At 39.9% G+C, this 23,753-nt stretch overlaps 1 protein-coding gene across 1 annotated transcript; it reads right to left on the bottom strand.

The window, feature by feature from the left end:
• Positions 1-1,203: 1,203 nt before the first annotated feature.
• Positions 1,204-21,514, bottom strand: LOC119742087 (neuroendocrine convertase 1-like). The gene is made up of 13 exons (XM_038218109.1): positions 20,820-21,514; positions 17,891-17,998; positions 17,058-17,177; positions 14,820-14,928; positions 13,251-13,365; positions 12,227-12,315; positions 11,166-11,338; positions 9,474-9,613; positions 7,091-7,261; positions 4,763-5,005; positions 3,912-4,069; positions 2,865-3,007; positions 1,204-2,586 (listed from the first exon to the last, which is right to left on the bottom strand). Exons 1-13 carry the CDS (start codon positions 21,039-21,041, stop codon positions 2,470-2,472), a joined length of 1,908 nt encoding a protein of 635 aa, XP_038074037.1. The 5' UTR covers positions 21,042-21,514; the 3' UTR covers positions 1,204-2,469.
• Positions 21,515-23,753: the final 2,239 nt, after the last annotated feature.

Below are 23,753 nucleotides of genomic sequence, written 5' to 3'. Positions count from 1 at the left end.
CGCCCACGCCCCCATAGTCACCTTTGTTTTAATTCGAAAGGTTTTTTTTATTTAGGGGGGGGGGGCAATAGCGATGCCCTGGGCCGAACACAATCATTGTGTTGTTCAGCTTCGAGAACACTGCGCACACTTGATCAACATGGATGGTTTCGACGCGCCATTCAAAAATTCTCCCCTTTTTCTTTGCAATCAGGAATTGTTTGCCTATATATGGAACATCCCCCTGCTAGTGTCTATGATCGATAATGCGAGCAGCTGATTCGGCGATTAATTCTGCAAAACAAGACTGCGTCTGGACCTCGAGATTCTTCTGACCACTCAACGGACGCCTTCTGTATCGGTCTTCGCATGTTCGGTAACCCGTTGTTGTATTTCAAAACATGGCATCCAAATTAACCATTCAATACTTAAGTCCTCATTTCTGATCGAAATGACGTCACAGTTTTTAAAGTCGGCTTCATGATTCGCTAGCACAGGGTCGCATATCAGACGTTCGACCGTGGTTCTGCACACGCGAATGCCTGATCCTCAAACTATTATTTGCCCATAATGATTCAGTATATGGACTCCGTGCTTGCTTCTAGACCACTTTCGACAGCCCCGTACGGTGCTCCAGGTGGGGCGCTGGGAGGGAAACACCGCGCCAAAACTTTCTCCTCCAATTCTCCCTTGTATCCGTTGATGAGCTGGGTACGCGTGCACGGAGTCCATGGAACACAGACCAGTAAATATACTACCATTACCCAATGATAAATGCCCCCAAATTCAGAAATTCAGGAAAAATACTCACAACTCTCCAAGGTGTTCGAGACACACATCAAAGTAAAGCTTATTTCATCATCTTTCATTTTCCGGGGGGGGGGGGGCTAATCAAGTGACTTTTGGGAGAAATTTCCATCCGAATTAAGATGATCACCCCTTAAACTAGTCCTGAAGCCCATTGCCATTTTGAAAAACGATACATACGCTCCCTTGCAAAATAGAGCGCTTTGAGGGCCCAATTTCATCCAAACGTCACAGAAATACAAGCTCAAAGTCCTAGGCACGGCTTCCACTTTTTTTCTTTTTTTTTAACAATTCCTCAAGTTAATGGCCCACAAAATGCTTCAATATCGAAGAATTGGCCGGCGTAGGCAATTTCGGGGCTATTTTCTGGTTTGCACCCGTACCCCATTTCAAATCATTGATTACTCATGATACAGATTTCGTTACCAAACCGTCTGGTATATCATTATTTATTGCACCTCGTTTTAAAATCCTGAATCAGATTCGCAAAAATATATCTATATTTTTTTCTTTGAACTTGCTTCACAATATATAATGGCAGAATCTTGTTAAGGAGAACATGTAATTATTTATTCATTTATTTCTGGTATTGAAACCAAGGATTCCTCAAAAGCGCCATGGGCACTGTAGCTCGAAAGCCCGAAGAAACCTGTAGAGAGAATGCAATGAGAAGAAATTAATTACAGTTTTAGAGGTAGGAGGAAGACCCCAGCAGAACATTCTGGATAAAAACCCACAGAATCAGGCAGGGATTGAATATCCAATCCACATGTGGACCATGACAGGAATTGAACCCGGGCCACAGCGGTGGATGGAAGGCGCAGACATTTAGCGCTGCGCCAACCTAACTTCCCACAATATGCCTGTGTTGACAAACACATTGCCTTTGTTTTGACTCGTACTTCAAAACCTTCAACCAAAGTGACCCAAAAAATATAGCACATGCCAAACAAAGTTAATAACTTAGGCCGATATAGAAAAATAAATGTTATGAGTGCATTTTTTTGCAAAGCTTATTTTTTCCAGTAATTTTACAATAAAGCATTATTCCCCGAACAAATAGAGCATTTTACAATAAAATATTCTTCCCAAAACAAAAAACACAAATGAACAAATAAGTAAATAAACAAAAACAAAACACAAAGCAAAAAATAAATAAATAATAATCTTATGTGCTAACATTCTAGATTTAGATAGAAATTGCATTTTGATTCAGGGTAGAATCAAATGTAATCTCAAATATAGTTTTGAAAAGAAGAAGAGCTACAGGAGATATGTGGTTGAATTTACCAGTTTCTAATGGAGAAGAGTTCATATTTTTCCTTTAGTTATTTTGTTATCATGACACCCAAAGTTAAAGTTGGTGAATACGTGCTTTTTTGGGTGTGGCACCTGAAAAATAGATTTTCAAAATAAATTGATATTTACTTGTGATTTATACATTTATGTAGCGCGATACGTGACAGAGGGAACCCCCTCTTTGTGTTGGTCATTATGGGTTACCAGAATCTCAGGAATTCTTTTGAGATATCTAGGGGGATGTGTTAGGTAACAATAGTTAATAGGGAGCGTATAGAGTATAGGGAGATGGGGGGGGGGGTTACCCCTCTGTCACATATTGTGTTGCGTATAATGTTTGCAATTTCAGGAGGCGCTCATTCGGTGCATTGATGCGAGCTGGATCTATTGCTTGGTCTCGCCGGCTCGCTTGACATGCTCCGGTAGTTCCTTAGTCCCGTGAAGTTCCAGCTTCCAGTCACGTAAGTAACCGGTGTTGTCGGCGTTCGTTTCACCTGAGGTCTGCAACAAATAACAGGTTCAAAATCTTTTAAAATCGCAGAGGACTTCCTCCGGGAGTATGGTCTTAGTGATTAGGGGTTTGTGACGCATGATCAGCGGGTCGGCGGATGGAATCCAGCCGCTGGCTTTCAATGTTGTGTCCTTGGGCAAGTCACTTTACCAACCTCCTCTTGCCTCTCTCAACCCAGGATATGTCTTTATCAGTGATGTAGTTTAAATATTCAAAGGGATTAATACTCTTTCAAATGTTCTTCTGGTTTATTGTTGGGTGTTAATACCGAGTCAAAGATGTCGAGTTTCCAGACTCCATCTCCCAAGGCCGGTTGCTCTCCCCATAGCTGCACCGACATCAGAGGAAAATGCTCCATGCTTTTTTGTGAGTCATCCTCTCGACGTTCGGTGAGCAGTCTTGTTATGGTGCCTGAAATACGATGAAAAAAACATAATCTAAATGGAAACAACATTAAGACAAAATTCGTGAATAAGCAATTATTCGACGTGGAGGTCTATTGTTTTATCCCAGGTTCCGTGACTGCGTCATACACGCGCATGCACCACTGATTGCTAGCGCCCATTGGCTGAACACACCACTTTGTAATACTTCCGATTCTCATGATTCCAAACTTCCAATGCTACTCCTTTTGCAGTGGGCGGAGTTTAAGTTGAAATCACGTCACACTTACAAACCGTTTAAACATTCATTGATTGCTGAACATTTATTTCAACGTTGTTATGTCACTAGAAATATTAAATCGTTATGTTAACATTTAAGCATACAAAATATAATACGAAGTAATTTTACACAACACCGTTATTAACATAATGAAAATATATACATAATCCACATAACAACACGGGGATAGGGTGAAGCGATCGCTTTTGTTCCCTGACCCGTTTGACACTTACAGACTGACGAACAATTAAGTACGAACTAAGGACAATGACAGACAAACAAACAAACAAACAAACAAACAAACAGGAGTATCATTAAGCTATTGTTGTATGTTTACAAAGTATTAACAGACTACGAATAAAATGTAAGAAGTTGTGTTTTTAATTTTTTGGTAAATGTAGATAGAGTTAAAGACGTTTTAAGAGGGATACTTAGACTATTCCAGAAACTCGTGCCACGTTGAACTATTCCATTTTTGAACACTGTCGTTCTATTGAAGCCAACATGAAGATTTTTCTTCGCGATACTCCTGGTTTTATAACAATGAACATTTGAAGTTAAAGTAAAACATGAGCTAAAACACAATGATCATGACGTCAGAAGCGACGTGTCAATTTATTATGTGGATATTTGACCTTTGAGCTTGACCTACCTGATGGCGAGGTCAGGTGTACATTGACAGCCCCACGGCGACTGTAGTCGATGGTAACCGACAAAATCACGTGTTCTAGGTGTTTGACTTCGTCGCTGGTCCCCTCGCATCCGTCCGTTACAATGTCCATCTTGATCGGTTGGCCGTGCGCGAGTTTTCTGCGAGAAAAAAGTGATCGCATGTCAAAATAATTTTCCGTAGGAAACCATGGCAACTTGAATTTTAGAACATATCGAAAAGTAGCCCACAAAACGGCGATATGTGTAAGTACCAATGATTTCTGTAGACCATTTTTGTAAACATTGAGCGCAATTTTGTATGGGCTGCCACGAGGGTATACATTTAAACCATGGTTGGCAACATATTTTGCCAATAATTGCATATTTACATCCTCACTGTGTAAGAAAAATGTCTGTATTTTCAACAGTCCAATGATATGTTAGAAAACAGTAATTCTGCATCGGTGGAGTTCCATAGTGGTTGGCTAGAGCCACGGGTTGACAAAAACCACGGGTTGGCAAAAACCATGGGTTGGCAGAAACCACGGGTTGACAAAAACCACGGGTTGGCAAAAGCCACTGGTTGGCAAAAACCACAGGTTGGCAAAAACTACGGGTTGACAAAAACCACGGGTTGGCAAAAGCCACGGCTTGGCAAAAACCACGGGTTGACAAAAACCACGGGTTGGCAAAAAACATCGATTGGCCAAAACCGCGGGTTTGCAAAGAAAGGTATATTATAAGCCATTGTTGTGCATGAGGGCTCTTCAATGACGCCATTATCTTGGCGTCCCATTTCATTTTCAACTGATTTAACAATTAAAAAAGCCTACATCACGAGTCTGAAGTTACCTTTTTTCGAATGAGTGACTGGCCTCAATGGTGCAGATGCTCTTTTCGGGAACTCTCGTCCAAGTGTCGGGATTGGCGAGATCGACCATAGCCTGAGCATCCAGCATTCCGAAGCCGAAGTGCTCACTGAAATTGAGGCCGGCCGCGTTCGGGCGCCATGTTACCCCGTGGGCTCCCTTGAGGAGATCGACGTTGGAAGTCTGGACTATAATGTGCTGGACATCTCGCCAAGTCAAGTCAGGGCTGTGAAAGTAATAAGCAGAATGGGAGAAATCACTTACTGTCTAATCAAGAAGGTATTCCGTTTTTATATGGGGATTCAGGTTGGCCCAGTGGTTACTGCAGTCCTCGCCTTCCATGCACCTCTCTGACCCGGTTTCGAATCCCGCCTGAGCCAATTATGTGGATTGGGTTTTCAGTCCGTATGATTCCGTGGGTTTTTCCTAGAATATAATTCTGGGGTTTTCCTCCCATCGCTAAAACTGTAATTTCCTTCCACATCTTCTATCAAGGGACACCATCACTGGAAATAAGTGGAGAGACTTTCGTAGGCTATCCCGGCCAATTTTGCCGAATAATTACAAACAAACAATGTATGCCTTTAAAATGATCAGTGATACTGACAAAATGCATGTATTGGTTGTTGTTAATCCCTACTTACTTGTGACCACACTTGTGAATTGTAACTGATTCAGTGGACACATGCCGTGAATTCAACTTAATTTGTGCACTATAAAGGGTATCCTCAGTTCTTTATGTAGACATGTCACACAGTTTGACTTTCTGATGAATATGACTTATCGTGAAGGATTTGTTAAAGGCCTGCTACTCGAAACTATAGCTCTTGCGGCTTCCACTTATTTCATACATAGGGGTTACATTTCTTTCTTAGTCTTAAAGTTATGCAAACCGCCATGTATGTATTCAAAGGAATGGTCAGTGTTATGAAATATTAGAACGAAAAGTAAAGGCCTGCATCATTTCCGTCACAAACTAAAGCTGATCTTTTCTGTGAGCTAGGGGGTGGGAAGCCGTGCTATACTCAGTGAAAACCACAGGTGGAATAAATATGTAGGCCTGGCCTTTTAATGAACAACTAAAGTAATTATTTGTATGAGCTTTTGAACAACATCTTCTTCATCATCTGATGAAAAACACTTGTTTCTGTTTCGACATGTCATCATTTATTTATCATAATTAACCCGGTTTAAAACTCATTGACTTAAGGTAGTTTTCGTTTTGTACAGTAACCATCTGTTCCAATAAAGCCTAACGACCCATCCGTGTCGATCATAAAACTAAAAATAAGTTCAAAAAAATACTGAACTGCAACAAGCTATTCCAAATCCACGAGCATAACGAACGAAGAAACGAATGGCTACTAATCTAATCGCCTGTCAACTTCGTTTGGCCTATTCGACGACAAATAACCACAGATAATCTACTTTTTGCTTTCAAGAGTGTTAATTTTTTTGTCAACGCACTTCCCATGTTACGGAACACGAACTATAAGTTCCACAGCGAATTCCCAACTGTATGTTCAGTGGAGCGTCACCCACATTTTGCACGCTTGAGACAGCTGATAGGTCAATTTATTTAATGAATATCCGAAGACGGTGTATTTGGAATACTGTTCATAGGGAAACAAGCTCGATCGGATCTCGGAAGCGGCGGACCAACGCATTCGTGTTCATGTATGATTCACGTGATTGTACCATGTAATTTCTGGAAGGAGAAGTGTTTTGAGTAAAAAAAAAAAATGAATCAGATTTTTGACCCCAGGCTAGTTACCCCATGATGATCTTTGACTCCAGTTTGGTCATGTGACATGTTGGGGCTGGGCTACTGATACTTTTGACAAAGTTTGGTTGAAATTTGTCCAGATAATTATGAAGGAGCAATAAACGATGTCAACGTTTGTTACTAACTTACTAACTTTCTAAAGGCTTAACCAAAAGTAATGAATTGATCTGCATTATGAATGATTAATTATGAATTTTAATTATTTTTCTGAACAGTGAGATGAGTTGTCCAACAACTCACTGTCAGTGTTGAAAGGGAGGCCTATATAATTGATAGAGATGCGGATTGTTTGACCAGCTCATGCCGCCACTAAATTACCCCAAAGTTGGATTGTACCTTCTGCTTTGGAATGAATTATCCAAATTATTAACGACTACATGGGTAAGAGTAAGGTATGGGAAGCTAATATTCACCCTTTCCAGATTCAACCACAGTGCTCATACTGATCAATTATGTTTGGGATATCTTCTTTTAAAACGTTTTGTTTATTATAATCTCTTTAAATAAACTCTCGCATTTCTTTACTTGGCCTGTAGTAGTAGGGCGAGCACCCCTGCAGTCATGGGAGCGGCAGCTGATGTTCCACCATGACTGCTCGTACATCGGTCGTGTAGGTCGGCGGAGACCACAGAACGCGAACTCCCAGCGCCACTGCTGTACGCGGAGGTGAGGACAGAGGGGCAGGTTTCGCCGTAACTATGAGAAAAGGGCGTGGGAAAAAATATTGAAATCTAAACAATACGTCATATTTTTAAGCGATGGGTCGGGATATTGAACGACGCCATTTTGATGGTACAACAGATGTGAATCCCAAGTTTAGACCTGATTTCGTTTGTAAACAATGAGCGTCATTTTGTATGGGCTGCCACACGGACATACATTTAAGCCGTGGTTGCCAACAGATATTTCGACAAAAATAATGCATATTAACACCCTTATTACGGATGAAAGAGGCATTTTATATAGTCTTTGAAATTGATAGCGTTTGTTGGTTATTTGTATTTTCAACAATTCAACAATATGTTTGGAAATATTACTTACTATATAAGAAAAAAATGGGCGGTGTATTGTCGATGATTGATGAAATGATGGTGATTTTTTTTTTTGAAGTTTTAACCGATTAGGATAACGATGATGATGATTGAATGCACCTCTACGCATTTGAGTATTAATTGTTGAAGAATGTATTTTTGTTACTTGAGGCTTCATTGAAAATTTGATGAACAGTGATAAATATTGTTCATATTTCAATTTTTCAGTGTTTTGGTTCATTCTCTCTCTCAAAAAAAGAAATAGAAAACACCATATTTCCTGTTTAGAGTTTAACTTATACTTTTTTGTGTGAGGGGCCACCCAGAAACCAAAAAGTATACGTCGATATATTTATCAAAATAGTGGATGTACACTTACAGATGGAAAAGAAGAACCAAAAGAAAGAGGGGGGGGGCGGCCTAGAGACTGCGGAAAATTCCGGATTACATGAATCAATGCGTAGCAGCTATCACCAAGTGGAGGGAAGGAGGAATGTAATATGTAATAAAAATGCGTGAATTTAAAACTGGTGAAGCTTTTTGCAGATGCTCATGTTTTTTATTGTGATACCAAAATTTGCCTGTTTGCCGGTGGATGCCATATTACTTCATAAAAATTAAAAGGGGAAGAAAAAAGGATGAAGGTGTGATAGAAAGCCCTTTTTTGAAGAGGAAAACAAAAATCCTTGGGCATTCCTATAGAATGACCACATCTTGCTAATAAACAGAATGAGAAGACCCAGCCAGCGCATTAGGGTGAGGTCGCCTTCCCTGATGCGTTCCCGGCCACCACACTGAGCACTCTCAGTCTACGGTCTTCTTGCTTAAACCATTGCTATGACGTCACACTATTGTTAAAAGTGTGGATTCGGATCTACGAATCTCTTACACTGGTCACAAAGTGTGGATTCGGAACGAAGAATCTTTAGTAAAGTGTGGATTCGGAATTACGAATCCACACTTTGAAAACGTCGGACAATTGTTCTCCATAATGAGCATGAATAGGACCGTCTGAGTGAAAATTTGCTTTCCGAAAATTACCAATGCATCTTCACTGTCAGATTTTCCGCCGTCACTGCAAAATCTACTTTAGTCAGAAAGAAATCGTCGTCTCAACTATCCATTTTGACGTATGTGGCGATACACATGCTAAACACGCCAGGAACAATGTTGCAACCTGACGCCACTTCCGCACTTGTGTACAACGTTTATGGAGAGTCATTTCAAGTATTTCCTAACAATTTTGGAAACATTTATCAGTCCCAGATTCATGTCTTATTATCAATTTTGCAACAACTGGCCTTCATTGAGATGATATATGAAGAAAAAAGTGGCGTCACGTTGCAGCATTCTTTCTTATACTTCTGTTGACGCAATGGTTTAAGTCGAAGAATACACTCGCAAGTGCCATTCTTAATTTACGAATTCACTCGGCGCTTCGCGCCTCGTGAATTCTTAAATTACGAATCCACACTTTCTCGTGTATTCTCCTTAACAGATTTCAAACACTAACTCGTGAGAAAACCATGACCATTCCACCTGAAATGGAATGCAGTTTGTAAAAAAAGAAGAAGAAGAAAAAAAAGAAGAGACCCGGCCACCGGTATAGACCACGTGCAACACAGGGTGATGACACCCCCACCCGCAACCACATACAAGAGCGAGGCCTAGACGAAGCAAGGCGGCTGCGGACTAATAAGTCTTCTAGCCGGATTCTGACACAAAGGCCAAGGGAACCCATATGACCCAAGAGCATTCTAAGGGGATATGGAAGACCCAGCCACCAATCTATTCCACATGCAGCACAGGGTGATGACTCCCTCCACCTCGAACCCAGGTGAGGTAAGCATGCGTTCCCGGCCACCTCACGGACTCACTATGTCTTCTGGCCAGATTCAGACACACTGGCCGTGGCGATGGTGTAGATGCTGCTTGAGTACGCATCACAGTTGCAGTTGTCTTTGGACCCGCCGTTGCCCGATGCCCAGGCGTAGAGGACGCCCTTGCCATTTCTACCCTGTTTTGTTTTGTCAGATCCCTCAGTTTCAGTTATTATTATTTTAATGCATTTTTCAATTGCACCAGTATTTTTCACTCATTTAACTCTTCTCTCAAACTAAACTAATCTGATTCTACTTATCCTGCCATTAATGTTTCATTTTGTTTTAGAAAATTTCCTTGAGTTTTTCCACGTTACGAATGTGATGCTAATATGTAACACTTAGCAACTAACACGTTCCATGTGTCTTTTAGACATCGTTAAGTAATGTATATTATGCTAGATTGCAACATTACCTTTTTTAAGGCCAAATAAAAAAAAAACATGTTTAGCGTCCTGCATTTTGAAAAAAAGGAAGGAAGAGGCCCCTTTCCCCCCTCCAAAATGGCTACCCGACTGGGCTATTTGTCAAGATGGCCGCCGCGGTTTTTTTTTAAATGGCCGGCACTTGGACTCGGGAATGACATATCAGCTTTATATAGGCTAGATGCAACAGACAAAGAGGTCAAAATTATGTCACTGTTTAAAAATTATCGTTTTTTCGGTCAAAAAAAAAAGAAAGAAAAGGAGGTGGCCTCCAAAAAGGAAGCCGGCGGGGACGCTAAACATGCTACATTTTTATTTGGTCTAACATCAGACTGTGTTCTAATAAAACGCAATAATAACACTCATGCTATTATAAAAGTGCGAGTCCTGGATCTGTTTTAACCAGAAATGACAAGCATAACCAGTAATTACTGTATGAACACTAACACCCTTTACTGTGGGATTTCCATTGGAATGGGATGAAATTAGAAAGCACTTTAAAAGCTATTACATTTTGTTTGAATCAACAGATTTTCACGGAAACTGGAAATATAGGTGAAGACAAGACTGTTGAATTTTACAATGCAATAAAAATAATTGAAAATCCATTGGATGATTTCTTCATGCACACTGTTGATTGAGACACGCTGTAGTAAAACGATGGTCAACATGTCATCACGGAATTTTAAAGATCTAGCTATCTGCTGTCCATTGTGATACCGCAGAGCTCTGTATTACAAGTGGCTGATGCGACTGGCCTCGATTAATAGGCTAGTCGTGATTACGCAACGCCTGAATACACCTCCGTCATCTGATTGGTGGATCGTTGATCACGTGTAATGGTTATTCGTCTAAATCCACCGCCCTGCCGCACCGCAAAAATAGAATTCCCATTCTATTTTCAATATGATAAGTATACTGCTTACCATCAATTTATTCTGGCATTGTATAAACAAATAATGAATGTTTCACATTCGTGGTTCGTGGAATGGAATGTTCATTCGTTGACAGATGGAACGTTCCATCCCATTTGGCTTTACTCGTGGAATGTGACATTAATTCTGTCACATCATGAAAACATTCTTGCCATTGCACTCATAAACATTCATTATTTGTATAATAGTCGACGAGATTAGTTGAACTATGATCGACAATAACGTGAATTCGATCGAAGATTGTCAAGTTATATTGAAATTGAGTTCTCACTCAAACTTGCTGACATTGTGCATGTCAATGACGTCATCTCTGACGTCACGTCTCTTACCAGTTTGATGCCCGCTTCCAGTGCTTTGCTTGACAGTGGCCCAGGTCCATCCGTGGTCTCTCCGTCGTCAGTGGGTCCCCAGCTAACGCTGAAGATATCGATGTGGTCCAGGGCGTGAGATAAGGAGGCGCCCTCCACCGCGTCCGTAACTTTCCCTTCCAGCATACGCACGCCTTGCGAAGAAAGACACCACAACAAAACTTTAAAAGTGATCTTACTCAACAAGACCATAGTCACAAGACATCCGAGTTTCTTTTAAAGTTGGTATACATTCGCTTTTCAAAATTTCGATTTTCTTTTCCCAACGAAATATAATGGAATATAATGTTCTGTAACACATTGCTTGTTTGCGTTTGCAGGCCTTTACAAAGTTTTAAAAAGTAGTTTTAAATGGCGCGCTCCAGCTCAAAAACTGCGCACACTATTCAGAACGAATTAGGAGCGTCAATTCAAAAAATGAACAATTGAACTTAATTAATTGATTACTCGTTGTGGGCCGAGTTTTTCGTGCAATGTCTCATTTGAAAGCTCTTAACTAATGTAATGGAAGAAATTAGCAATTCAATTTGAAAATCTATTTTTTTCAAGTTGCCACACCCCAAAAGCACGTATACACCAACATAACTTTAAGGTATATAATCTCACACAACGGAAATCAACTGAGTGTTTGAAGAGCACGGTATGCCTTTTCTATTGCATGTGAAAACTCAATTAAAATATAGCAATAACTGAATCGTAGGTCAAGGACACACAAGTAACAACTTGCATACGTTCCACGTGTGTTTATGGAAGCTGCGTGCTCTCTTGCCCATTTTGGAATCTGATTAAATTAATTATAATATTGGCCAGGCGTTGTTCCAACTTGGGCATCAGTTCAATTGGGTAACAGGACATTCCGGGTGCATAATTGGGCATTGTTTAGATCATAACAATCATATTTTTTTCCCAAGGACAAACGGTTGAATTGTTGTATGTGTTCATGGATTCGGTTAACTAAATGTCTGGATCGGGCACTTTTCATGTCACCTGACTATGAGATTATTATTTTTTTAAAATCATACCTCCAATGCTCGCTTCGAAGGCGACCCCGACACCGCACTTTCCGTTATCAGCAGCCATTGCCACTTCCCCAGCACAGCGTGTCCCATGACTAGGACAGAAAAATAATAACTCAAAGTTTTTTTTTTTTTTTTTTTTAAATAACACGGCAGCGTGGTAAAATGTTAATATCTGACACCAAATATATTTCTTTTGAAGTGCCACATTGAGATCAACCTATTATCACACTCCATACTTTCCACACTGTCACTCCTATGAAATTTCTTGATTAGTTTCTAACATAATCAACAGGTTAGGAACATCTATGTGAATTGATTTCACTCAAACATGAAAGAAAAACATAAGTCTAAGCAAATTAAGCCTGTGCTGTATGGAAAAGGTCTGAGAACCCCACCCATCAGGTGCACACTTTGCACCAGGGTCACATCTATTCTACTTTGTCGCGTTTCCCACATTTTGAAATTAGAATTATACACTGAATATTCTGTTTTCATAAGCGAATGCGCGAAAAATACCAGATACACGCGAAGTTTATAAAATGTGGCATGCGCATTTAAGTCACATCGGAACATTTGCTTTTTTCAAAGGATCTTTTTCGTCTGAAGGAATAAAATTGCTCAAAATCTTGCGAAGGGTGCAGAATAAATAACTTGTTGAGGCATCAGCTTAGTGGACACTATACATTTTGAGAAAACAGAGAAAATGTTTGCACATTTATTAGAGACTGGATTCCGTCGCTTACGCATCAGGTCAAAAAAAATGTGCCCATGGGCACATTTTTATTGAGCGCATTCAACGATTTTCTTTTTCCTAACGATACCATTTCTGGTGGACTAATTTCACAGGGTATTTGGTGACAGTCTTATTTGAGCAAGATTTTTTCCCGTTAAATTGGTAGGTACTTTTTAGGGTAAAATGCCAATATTTTTCTAAGTGCTTTTTTGCGCCAAACTTAATCTTCCGTTTGCATTGTCTTGTTCTGTTTCGTTGTTCTTATTTTATTTTGTTTGAAGCAAACTCGAGTACCCATTGTTTTCGTAGGTAGCCGTAGGAGGCGTTGGGTCGTTTCGATTCTCCTTGTAGTTCCAGCTAGCCCGAGGGTCGTAGTTACTAGCCATGTCCGAATGGGCCACTTCCAGTCCTATAGTACAAGAAGGGTCAAACAAAAAATTACCACTGCCAATGAAAACATCAAAACAAATGAGTCGAAATTTGGTAATTATAAACTAATGTAGACTGATATAATGTTGCATTCTCGTAACATGAGATGGAATTGAGTTCCTGAAGACATTCCTTTACCCCCAAAGGGATAAGCATTTAGAAGAGGCTCATCAACCTCGTCGTGGAAATAAGTTCAGTCCTTAAAAATATCTGTTTGACAATTTTTTTTAATGAATAATAAATGCACCTGTTTTATACAAACATCTTTATGACACGCGATCATTTGAAAACGAAACAATTTCCGGTTGCATTTGTTTAGATCGTTTTTATGCATACATTAAAACAGCTGCACGAGACAAAAACAATTATTGACTCGGAAAACTGGACCGTTTCCTCATAGTTGTGCTTAAAAATTAATAAATGAGCATCCTGGAAGTTAACATCTGTATAGCTCGACGCGAGGTATTATGAGCAACTCCCCCTTAAAACACATTATCACAATCTGAGCTATAGAACGCACTTTAATCTTTTCATCATTCCCCTCCTACGTCAATGCTTTACATCGAATGTATATAGAGGTATATGGATCTGCACTGTGGAGTAAAATTATTCATGTGGAGTTCTAGGCGATATGCATCTTATTGATAGACATTAAAGCTACTTCGTGCTTCACGCCGCAAACTGCGAACGAAACGACTTATTAAATTTTATTAGTTCAACGGCGAACGTCACTAGAACACACTTTTGTTGACATAATGAAATTCGCTTCGCTTTCGCTTTTGCGTTGAAGTATGAACCGACCCTTCACCAGTGAGGGCATTATTTGGACTAAGTAAAGTCAGATATTTTACGGGCAAGGGATAGGTGCCTGTTGATAAACTTAAAGAATGAAATACACTTATAGCTTTCAGGAGTCGGAATCTACTAACTTCCATAAAAGGACAGTTGTGGGATCTTGATAATCCCGCTTATTCAAATCTGATAAATTACGTTCAGAAAGCGAGGCGCGCCCCATCCACCATGGCTAAAGAGTTAAAATAAACATGCCTCGAACCTGTACAAAAGTTGCCTCTCATGGACTTCAAGACAGCCCAGGCAGTCCCAATTAATGTACTACGGTTAATTATAACTTTCTGAGGAAGTGACAGAGGACGTGTTGAATTCGAAAAGCCCCCACTGAGATGCAAACCAAAAAAATAAAAATATTCTCAGGCTCGATAAAAAACATTCGATAGACACTGCGTTAAAACAGAAGCTAAGAAATCGTTTTATTTAATACGGGAATAAATGTGTGATTGGGAGGTTTTAAACACTAGACCGGTTGGAGCCTGGATGCGGATAATTACCCGAGCCGAACCATACAAACAAACAAATACCCCTCCCAATGCTCAAAACCAAAACGTCCTGGGACTTAAAATGATAAGAACTGCTTACCATCGTCAACAACAGACACAACGACACCTTTTCCCGTGATCCCTTTCTTCCACAACGATCTCACGTGCATATCTGGTTGTATCCCTCTATGACTTTCACCCTCTTCGTTCTAATCAAAGCAAGTTGCATATCAGAAAACATTCTTGGTTTACAAAGGTACATGAGCCCATGCCTTTTGCGTTTGTTTATGGTGAAAAATGAAAATCGAGGACACACACGTGCAACATCATCGGTCAATCGAGGACAGGAACCAAATCGAGGACGACCTCAATTAGAAAATGTGCACAAAACCAATGAGAGTATAAACGCAGGAAAAGGGAAGAGGAACAACAGAAAATCCTCGATTTACACCATAAACAAACGTGGGTGTGTGCGTGTGTGTATTTGTTTTCGTTTTAAGCAACTGATTGTTCAAAATTATAAAAAGAGTGCATGACAAATAAATAGTTGAAGTTTAAGCTCAGTGGATACTATATATTTTGAGAAGGCGAAGAAAAGGAAACCCACTTTTGACAGCAATTTTCGCCTACTTGTTGAGCATATTGCAAAAATTCCATTTAACCCTAAAAAAGCCGGGGCGGAATCCGCCCCCTCAACTTCTTTCTGCGAAACACTTGAAAAAAAAATGTTTTCGCGACCCGAGCTGTCCTGACTTTTAGCCTCGAGTCTTGCGCATCTTTTGATACCAAAAACATAAAATGCGGACTACGGGTTGTCGCGCAGCGACAAATTTTCCGGCGCTACGCGCCGTGAAAACTGAATTTCCCTGTATACGTAGCACAAAGCAGAATTACCATTCGTGCATACGAATTATTAATTTGCCATAATTCCAAAACCCTTTGACCTATAGTCAAACTTCTTGGGCATGTTTATGTTGAGTTGTTCTATGCATGTACTAAGTTTCATATTTTTTCGTCACTCGATGGCCGAAATCTTAGGGGGAGGGGGCGGCCCCGGCTGTGAGATGGTCAAAATAACGCGGCCCTTTTAGGGTTAATAGTATTAAAATATTGCAAATGGATGTTTTGTCTCTGAGATATGGTAGTTTAAAAATTTCATGTGCCAAACCTGTTTGTCCAGGGATGGCTTTATTCCATCACGGATCCTACACACAAGGATGAACGACTGCTCGAGCTCCAGTACAAAATGCACTGAGCGGACTTGCCTTTAATTGGTTAATAGACGCGTGACACCAGATCGGGCGCAGATCCATGCAAATCATCTGAAAGCCGCCGCGCGCAGGGGTCTTTGTTGACAAATATTCATGGTATTTGCCACTAGTACGGGCCGTTATCACGCGTCTAACCAGGAGTTTGGCCGAGTCGTTGATCCTTGTAGGATCCGTGATTCCATCCGCTTGACTGAGCTCCGGGAGCTGATTTGAAGACAAAAGCACTATACACCAGACTTACACGTGGACAACAGTGATTTTGGTGACGTGTATTCAAATTAGCATAACAACACTATTCTTGCGATTTTTAAAGATTTTTTCCACCACGTATGGTTAAAGAGCTATACTTCACTACGTTATAAAAAATAGTTCAAATAGTTCAAATTCCTGACAACAGTGAGTTTACTTCTTTTTGCAACAGATTAAAAAACAACGCATGTACAAACAATTTTGCCCGCGGGCACATCAAACCACCTTCAATGATTGTTTTCTTCCGAATGATACAATTTTAGCGGAATAATTTCACAGGGTATTTGCCTTTCTTTACGTGTACAGGAAGTTTCTTGTTTATCGGTAGGTACGTCTGCTGGTAATAGCAAATGTTTTGACGGGGCTTGCGGGCCCCATTTTTGTTTTGGAACTACAAATTTGAAGCGTTTATACACAAACGAGCAACGGTATTCTTTTTCATCACCGCAAATTGTGCAATTTTCCCCGAGTTTTTTGTTTCATTAAGTCAATGCAAATTGAACTGATTTTCGCCAGCAAGCGCGTATATTCGTGATTCCTTAGTGCTTAGTGTAAATTTATTTGGTTAAATTGTCCCCGTGCTAGTCATCAAAATTGAAATCTTTTCCCCCCGACGAATGTTTTCATTTATTTTAAACTCAACCAAAAAGACCGGCTAAATGTATTGTCGGGTCGCAACTTATTAAAATCCGTAAGGTATATTATTCCATATTAAACTGAATGTTGGAGATTTTTGTCGTCCAATATCTCCTGTAAAAGCTGATAATTGATGTATTGCTCGAAATAATTTACATCTGAAATGGCTATATGATGCTTACCAAATACCACTCTTCGTTGTACAGCGGGTCGTTGAAGTTGGTTGAGCGCTCGACGGTCACGCGTTGGATCACGCCGCGCTTGTTGCGATGTTTGGCCTCTTGCTGCTGAAACCACAGAACCTTAAAAAAAGAAGACACCAAAACGACAAGAAACGTTTTTGAAAGTTGTAAGGAATGACACAGACCCTGCTCTTCAAGAGCGAGATATGTGTAAATCAGCAAATGCTGCAAAGTTTTATCACCAGCAGATCTAGTAAGTAGGCCCACAAAAGGTTTTCAGAGCAAGTTGCAAAATGCTGACGGCTGCTTTTATTCGTCAGTCTTCGCTCAAAGTAATCTATATAAATCGATTTTTCATTGAAGTCTTTTCCTAGAAGTTCTTTTTGAAATTGTTTCTTAATGCTTCAAAATACATTCCAAACATCTGCAAAACATTAGCATATAATTTATCAAGGGCCTGATTATCCAACGAACATAAACAGACTGAAAACATTTTAAGGAAATGCAGTTGTACAGTTGGAAATAAACTTTTGCTATCATTATACAAGGGCAGATTTGGCGGATGGTCATGACATGTTAGTACTCTTTCTTCTTTCCAATATACGTAGGCCTAAATAATAAAGGCAAGATATCCTTTCTGGAAATGACGTCATACACATTGCAAATGTAGGTTCACTGCTTAAAACATTCTGAAACTCAGCACTCTAGCTTGCCCGTTCCAACATTTGAAATCATTTTCCCTTGCATTGTGCAGTGCATTGCAAAATGCGCTTTACTCTATTAAGCATGATTTAGTAATTATTATCAGCCACCGATAAATCAGGGTTTTTTACCCGCTGGTCATCCGCGAGATTCTTGGTGTGTTGTTCATCAGTCGCTCGTTTGGACCTGGCTGGTGTCTCGTCGTGGTGAAGGAGGTAGTGATCTTGTAGGCTGCCGATCTAGCCAACAAAGAGAGAAATGAAAATATGCTCTCTTTATGAACTACCCCTCTGATAGTGGCTGAATAATGGGAAGGTAAAGTCACAACAGCAGTGCGCAAATAGCATTTTCAAGCCACTATCGATTACATGTGAACACACGCAACAAATGAGTAACAAGTCGCCATGCAGAGGTACCTTTTGAGAAATACCAGTATCGAGTCGCAATGTCGATGACTGATGGGACTAGACTCGAGTCACATCGGCATAAGAATCGGACTACCACTCGGAAAGAAGGTTGAGCACACGAACCGTACCACACCACTTGTGACTTGTGACTCGGACTCGGACTTCAATCAAATGAGTCGTGACTCGGACTCGGACTTCAATCAAATGACTCGAGACTCGGACTCAGACTTGAATCAAATGACTAGTGACTCGGACTCGGACTTGAATCTCTGACTAGTGACTCGGACTCGGACTTCAATCAAATGAATCGTGACTCGCACTTGGACTTGAATGATGACTCGAGACTCGCACTCGGACTTGAATCAAATGAGTCGTGACTCGGACTCGGACTTCAATCAAATGATTCGTGAGTCGCACTTGGACTTGAATGATGACTCGAGACTCGCACTTGGACTTGAATCAAATGACTCGAGATTCGGACTCGGACTGGAATCAAATGAGTCGTGACTCGGGACTCGACTTAAGTGATTCGACTACAACGCCAAGCACTGCACCAACCTTTTGAGTGAAACCAAAATCTGTCCTTTGACTTCCGTAAGCGATTGATCAGTCACCACGCAGTGCTCATAGAAGCATGCATGAATTGATTCTTGAGCCATAATACATTTAAATGACAGATGCATGACAGCGAAGAGAGACAGCACATTTTTTGTTTGCATTAGAAACCATGGGCTGAATGAAAGGGTTCCCACATGTGTAGTCATTGACTTTCAAAATCTCATTAAAATTTCTCGAAAATCGATTTGGAATCATAAAGATATGTAAATACATTGCACACCGACAAAGGATCTTCGATGATAGGGCCCACTCGACCTATAATAATGATTTGTGAAATTCCTTACTCTGATTCTCGATTTTGGATATGACTTTTGATATTAAAATACAAAAAAACAAATATCCCTACAAGAATATTATTATGGTATGAAAAGTTGCATGGTATATGGAAATTAGCAATAATCCCGCCAATGTCTGATTACCAACATTTTTTTTATCGCAAAACCACCGGAAAAGTTGAACTAATTAGCACCCTGGAGGTAAATAAATCTTACTTTTGACATTTATTTTCAAATATTGTGTGCGTTGAAATCGTGCTAGAATTAAAACAACATATTTTTCCTGAAAAATACTGATATGTAGAAACAATAAAATTGATATGTAGAAACAATAATGACAAAATTGATATGTAGAAACAATAATGACAAAACAATAATGACACCAGTCTGAGAATGGATTTTCCCCATTTAATTATTTTGACTTAACCTTTCAAAAGATAATGAGCGATATCAATTAGTTTTACACAGGAAAATGCAAATTCGAAACTGTCAATTTATATCGCGATATACATTTTTTATAATTACGTTTGCATAAATCTGCTGGTATGGCATGAAGTTCGTGCTATCTTCCAAATAGGCGGTTGTCATTGCTATCTAACCTGTCTATAGCAATGTTTATGCCTCACGCTTGTATAATTCCATATGTTACCACACCAAACAAAAATGCTGTTCAAAACAATATTTGCTACTTGAAAAATAGCATAGCAGTATGGTGTTTGTTTGGGAGATATTTTAAACAAAAATAAGTCATTCGTTAGTTTGAACGGGCGAGTTTTTGAAAATCTCCGAGTCAGTCAGCGCCAATTTGGTTTTAATTCCTCACGGAAAATAAAAATGACGATCAAAGATAGTCCAAATTTTATTCAGGAGAGGAAAAAAGTGTAATTTTTTTTGCTGACACTTATTTGACCTTTGACCTCATTCGATCTTTATTATGCCTATCCTATCAGTGTTTTCGGTTTGTTTGTTTATGCTTGTATTCATATCTACAATTTCTAAGAGACCATTTTATCTGAGCTGTTAGTTTTATCTGTTCGAAAACCTCTTATGAATTTCCGCTTGTCCTCTGGTTAAAGATTGAAATTATCTCCAATATCTAATCTCTCATATCCAACCGATAATTAGAAATAGAAAATCCGAAATATCGATATGGTTTGACAGTGACGCATTGCGGTATATTTGTCTGTAAGCTGCTCATAAAACTATTATTAGTTGTTCATAATACACGGATAATATGACTGTATGCACGCTGCGTGTTCACTTTTAGTCTGCAGGGCAAGTATTCATAGTGAGAAAGGCTTAAATTGCATAGCGTTGTACTGGGATTTTTTTTTTTAGTGATTCAATTATATTTTCTTTGTGACTTTTTAATTAATATCAGAAAGTGTTCCATCCTTTGTATTTCATAGTTCCTGGCCGCAGCAACTCAACACTCGTGGTTTGTGTAAATATTTGACTTATAAATGATTGTTAACATCAGGGAATTTTCATTTTGTTTGATGCATAATTATGGTGGTTCAGAAACAATATAATTACTGTTATTTTCTCCTACAGATTTAGATGCATACACCACAGAGAGAACGCAGCGCATTTCAGCGAGGAAATGCCGAGTAAGTAAAATATGTTGAAAAAGCTTACAATTTACTTTTCGAGGAATGTGTCTGTAACGTACTGGCTACTAATTATCCAAATTAACTCCATTACTGTTTTTCCACTTGGCATGTTAATGCCATAGTATTGTTGCCAAGATACTGTCTTACCTGCATCTTAAGTTGGTATCCATGTTCCAGCGCCACTGCCCTGGCTACCTCCTCCCCTCCTTCGATTTGCACGGCGAACTCGTTGGTGAAGTAGGACCCCGGGCCATCCTCGGCCTCTTCGTCGGACAATGGATTACCTGAGGCCCTGCAGGTGTTTGTCGTCAGAAGAGCACAGAAGAGGAAAACGCAGATATGGCGTGAGCCATGACGAGGAATGAGCATCCTATAAGAGCCACGTCAGGGGCAAGGTGGAAAGTTGACGTTGACAGCAAAGATGGTCACAAGAAGTTGAAATAGCGAATGAACTCTGAGCCAAAATATATACCCAGAGTCCCCCTAACTACCAATCCGCTAAAAATAGCTTCAAGTCTCATAAGCTATTATTTCATGTGTCGACAATTCTCTAGTGAAATAATGTAATGCACTTTCAATTAGGAAATCCCTTTGTATGACTCGCGCAAAGCGGACTGTATGGTCACTGGTGCACACACTCAACCAGAGTGACTATTTCGTTTTCGTGTAGTCCTATAAGTCCGTATGTTGCAACCAGCCAACGTTCGGTATTGGTGACGTTCCGTGTGTGGCAACCTATGGGAGTTAATCCACCGTCGGCATCTGCTGTGCACGCCAACATACAGTCTGGTTTACACGTTAACTAGATGTGTACACACACTCCGCCGTGCTTCATTGATAGATTTAATATTTATCTGTGGCCTTTTCTCTGTGACAATGCCTCGTTATGTATTCATAGTTTTTTTAATTGAAGTGCAACACTTCAGGCCTAGCTGCAAGGGGCGCACTACCAGCAAACCTAGAAAACCAATTACCTTTTTGTGCATCTTGAGTCTGTCATCGGGGTTTTTGAGAGAAAACGAATGACGGTATGGAAGTTGTGAAAAAAAACCATGAGGTACCTTTATCGAAACATATGTTTCACATATTTTCGGTAATGCTTTTGGTTTTGTAATCGTGTCGAATTCCGATGGCTGACATACACTGATATCGCAATTTTCTTTAATAGACGATTGTGATACGTGTAGTATTACACAATCTGAGCCTTGATTTGTGTGCGATAACATTAACAAAATACTTTTTTTTGGATATTAAAATAAGTCTTTTATTTACCCTGTATTTCAAATTGACTTTGAAATCGTCATTTATCAAATTGCAGAATTTATGCCGGTGCAGTTGGATAAGAAAAATATGACACCCAACGTAAGAAATTTCCCACCAATTCTAAATGGCTCAGCGCTCACTAAAATGAATGATTACTTTTAGTTAATTAGTTTTAAAAATGCAGTTAAAAGGAAAGAAAGGTTAACACTCAGGACTTCATGCACCCCTAACGGGAAGAATAACAACTTGGCTTTCGTGAATAAAATCACTAGTTTAATTCTGACGATCGTGCGGTACAAACTCCTCTTAGCAAACATAATGCACCATAAGCCATTGCTGCACGTATACGCGCGTCAAGCAGAACATATAATATTAGATATACAAGTCCTGCACGTTCATGTTTGTGCATGTCAACACATCTGTGAGTTACAGCTGCAGTTTAAATAATTGCTACATGTAATTAAAAAAATGTCGCGGATTTCACATCTAACACTTCGTATGTTGCACGATATCAAACATGTGTAGTATGATTCGACATGAAAGGAGACAGGTAGGCGTAGCGGTACTTTCCTCGCCTTCCACCGCTGTGACCTTGGTTCGAATCCTGGCTTGGCCAATATGTGGATCGGGTTTTCAGTCCCTACCTGATTCCGTCGGTTTCCCTCAGAATACTCTTCTGGGCTTTTCCTCCCACCTCTAATTTAAACTGTAATTTCTTCACATTGTCTTCTCTTTACTGGGGCCCCATGGGAGACCAGTGGATTCAACTAAATGGGCTACCTGGTTAAATGATAAATGAAAAGTTACTCTTTTTAGACGTCGATTAACAAATTATTAGGCCTTCTCCAGAGTATCTCCAACTCTGTAATGTACGGAAGTATGTAAGGTATAGACATAAACATACCAAAATGTGGAAAACGCAAAAATAAAGTGCAAAAACAATAAATATCATTTGAAACAGAAGATGTGTACTTTTTTGTGTAGGGCCTACTTGACGAAAAGCTGTCAACAAAGCGAGTGAGAATATACCAAGCGTCATATGGGACAGATGGGTCCCCCAATCTTCCTATACCCTAAACTATTTGTTACCTAACACATCCCCCTAGATATCTCAAAAGAATTCCTGAGATTTTGCAGTGACCAACACAAAAGGGAGGGGGGGGGCCTCTGTCCCATATCGCGCGACATATGAACGAATCAAGTCTGTATGACGCGCGGAACGTTCGACGGTTATATTCTGAGAGGGTTTCGGCAAATCCACGTATCACGTACCCCTATCTATTTTACGTATGACGTCATAACTTATTCCGTTCTTATCATACGTGATACGAGAAAGTGACACGGGAACTACGTGTGGAAGCCGATTGGCACGGGATCAGTATGTTGAATTTTCGTCTGTTCTCTCAATTTTCTTTTCCAATTTAATAATTACACCGACATCTCATTCTTAATTTTATAATGTACCAGAAATGTCAGATTGCAATTGGAATCTATTAAGAGGAGATTGTAAGATACTTTTGATCATTTTTGTGACATAAATTGTGACTTGATGGTTTCCTCAGCAGAGGCGCAATGCCACGACCCCACTTATGCTTTATACACGTAGTCGTACGTAGGTCTATGCAAATAAGTAAAACAATTTCCCCAGCAAACTGGCATATTCATGTATAAATTTGTGAACAATCTTTTTCCTGACATCTTTTCTGCATATTTCACACCTGTCCGACAAATACATGATCATGAAACCAGAACACGCAATAACCTGTTCCCAGGGGCGGTGGAACTGGGGCGGGGGGGGGGGCAGGGGGCACTTGTCCC

The sequence above is a fragment of the Patiria miniata genome, unplaced genomic scaffold (assembly GCF_015706575.1).
Source record: "Patiria miniata isolate m_02_andy unplaced genomic scaffold, ASM1570657v1 HiC_scaffold_5, whole genome shotgun sequence".
Classification (NCBI taxonomy): Eukaryota; Metazoa; Echinodermata; class Asteroidea; order Valvatida; family Asterinidae; genus Patiria; species Patiria miniata.
The sequence above is the reverse complement of the archived record's forward strand: the minus strand, read 5'-3'. Positions and strand labels throughout refer to the sequence as shown.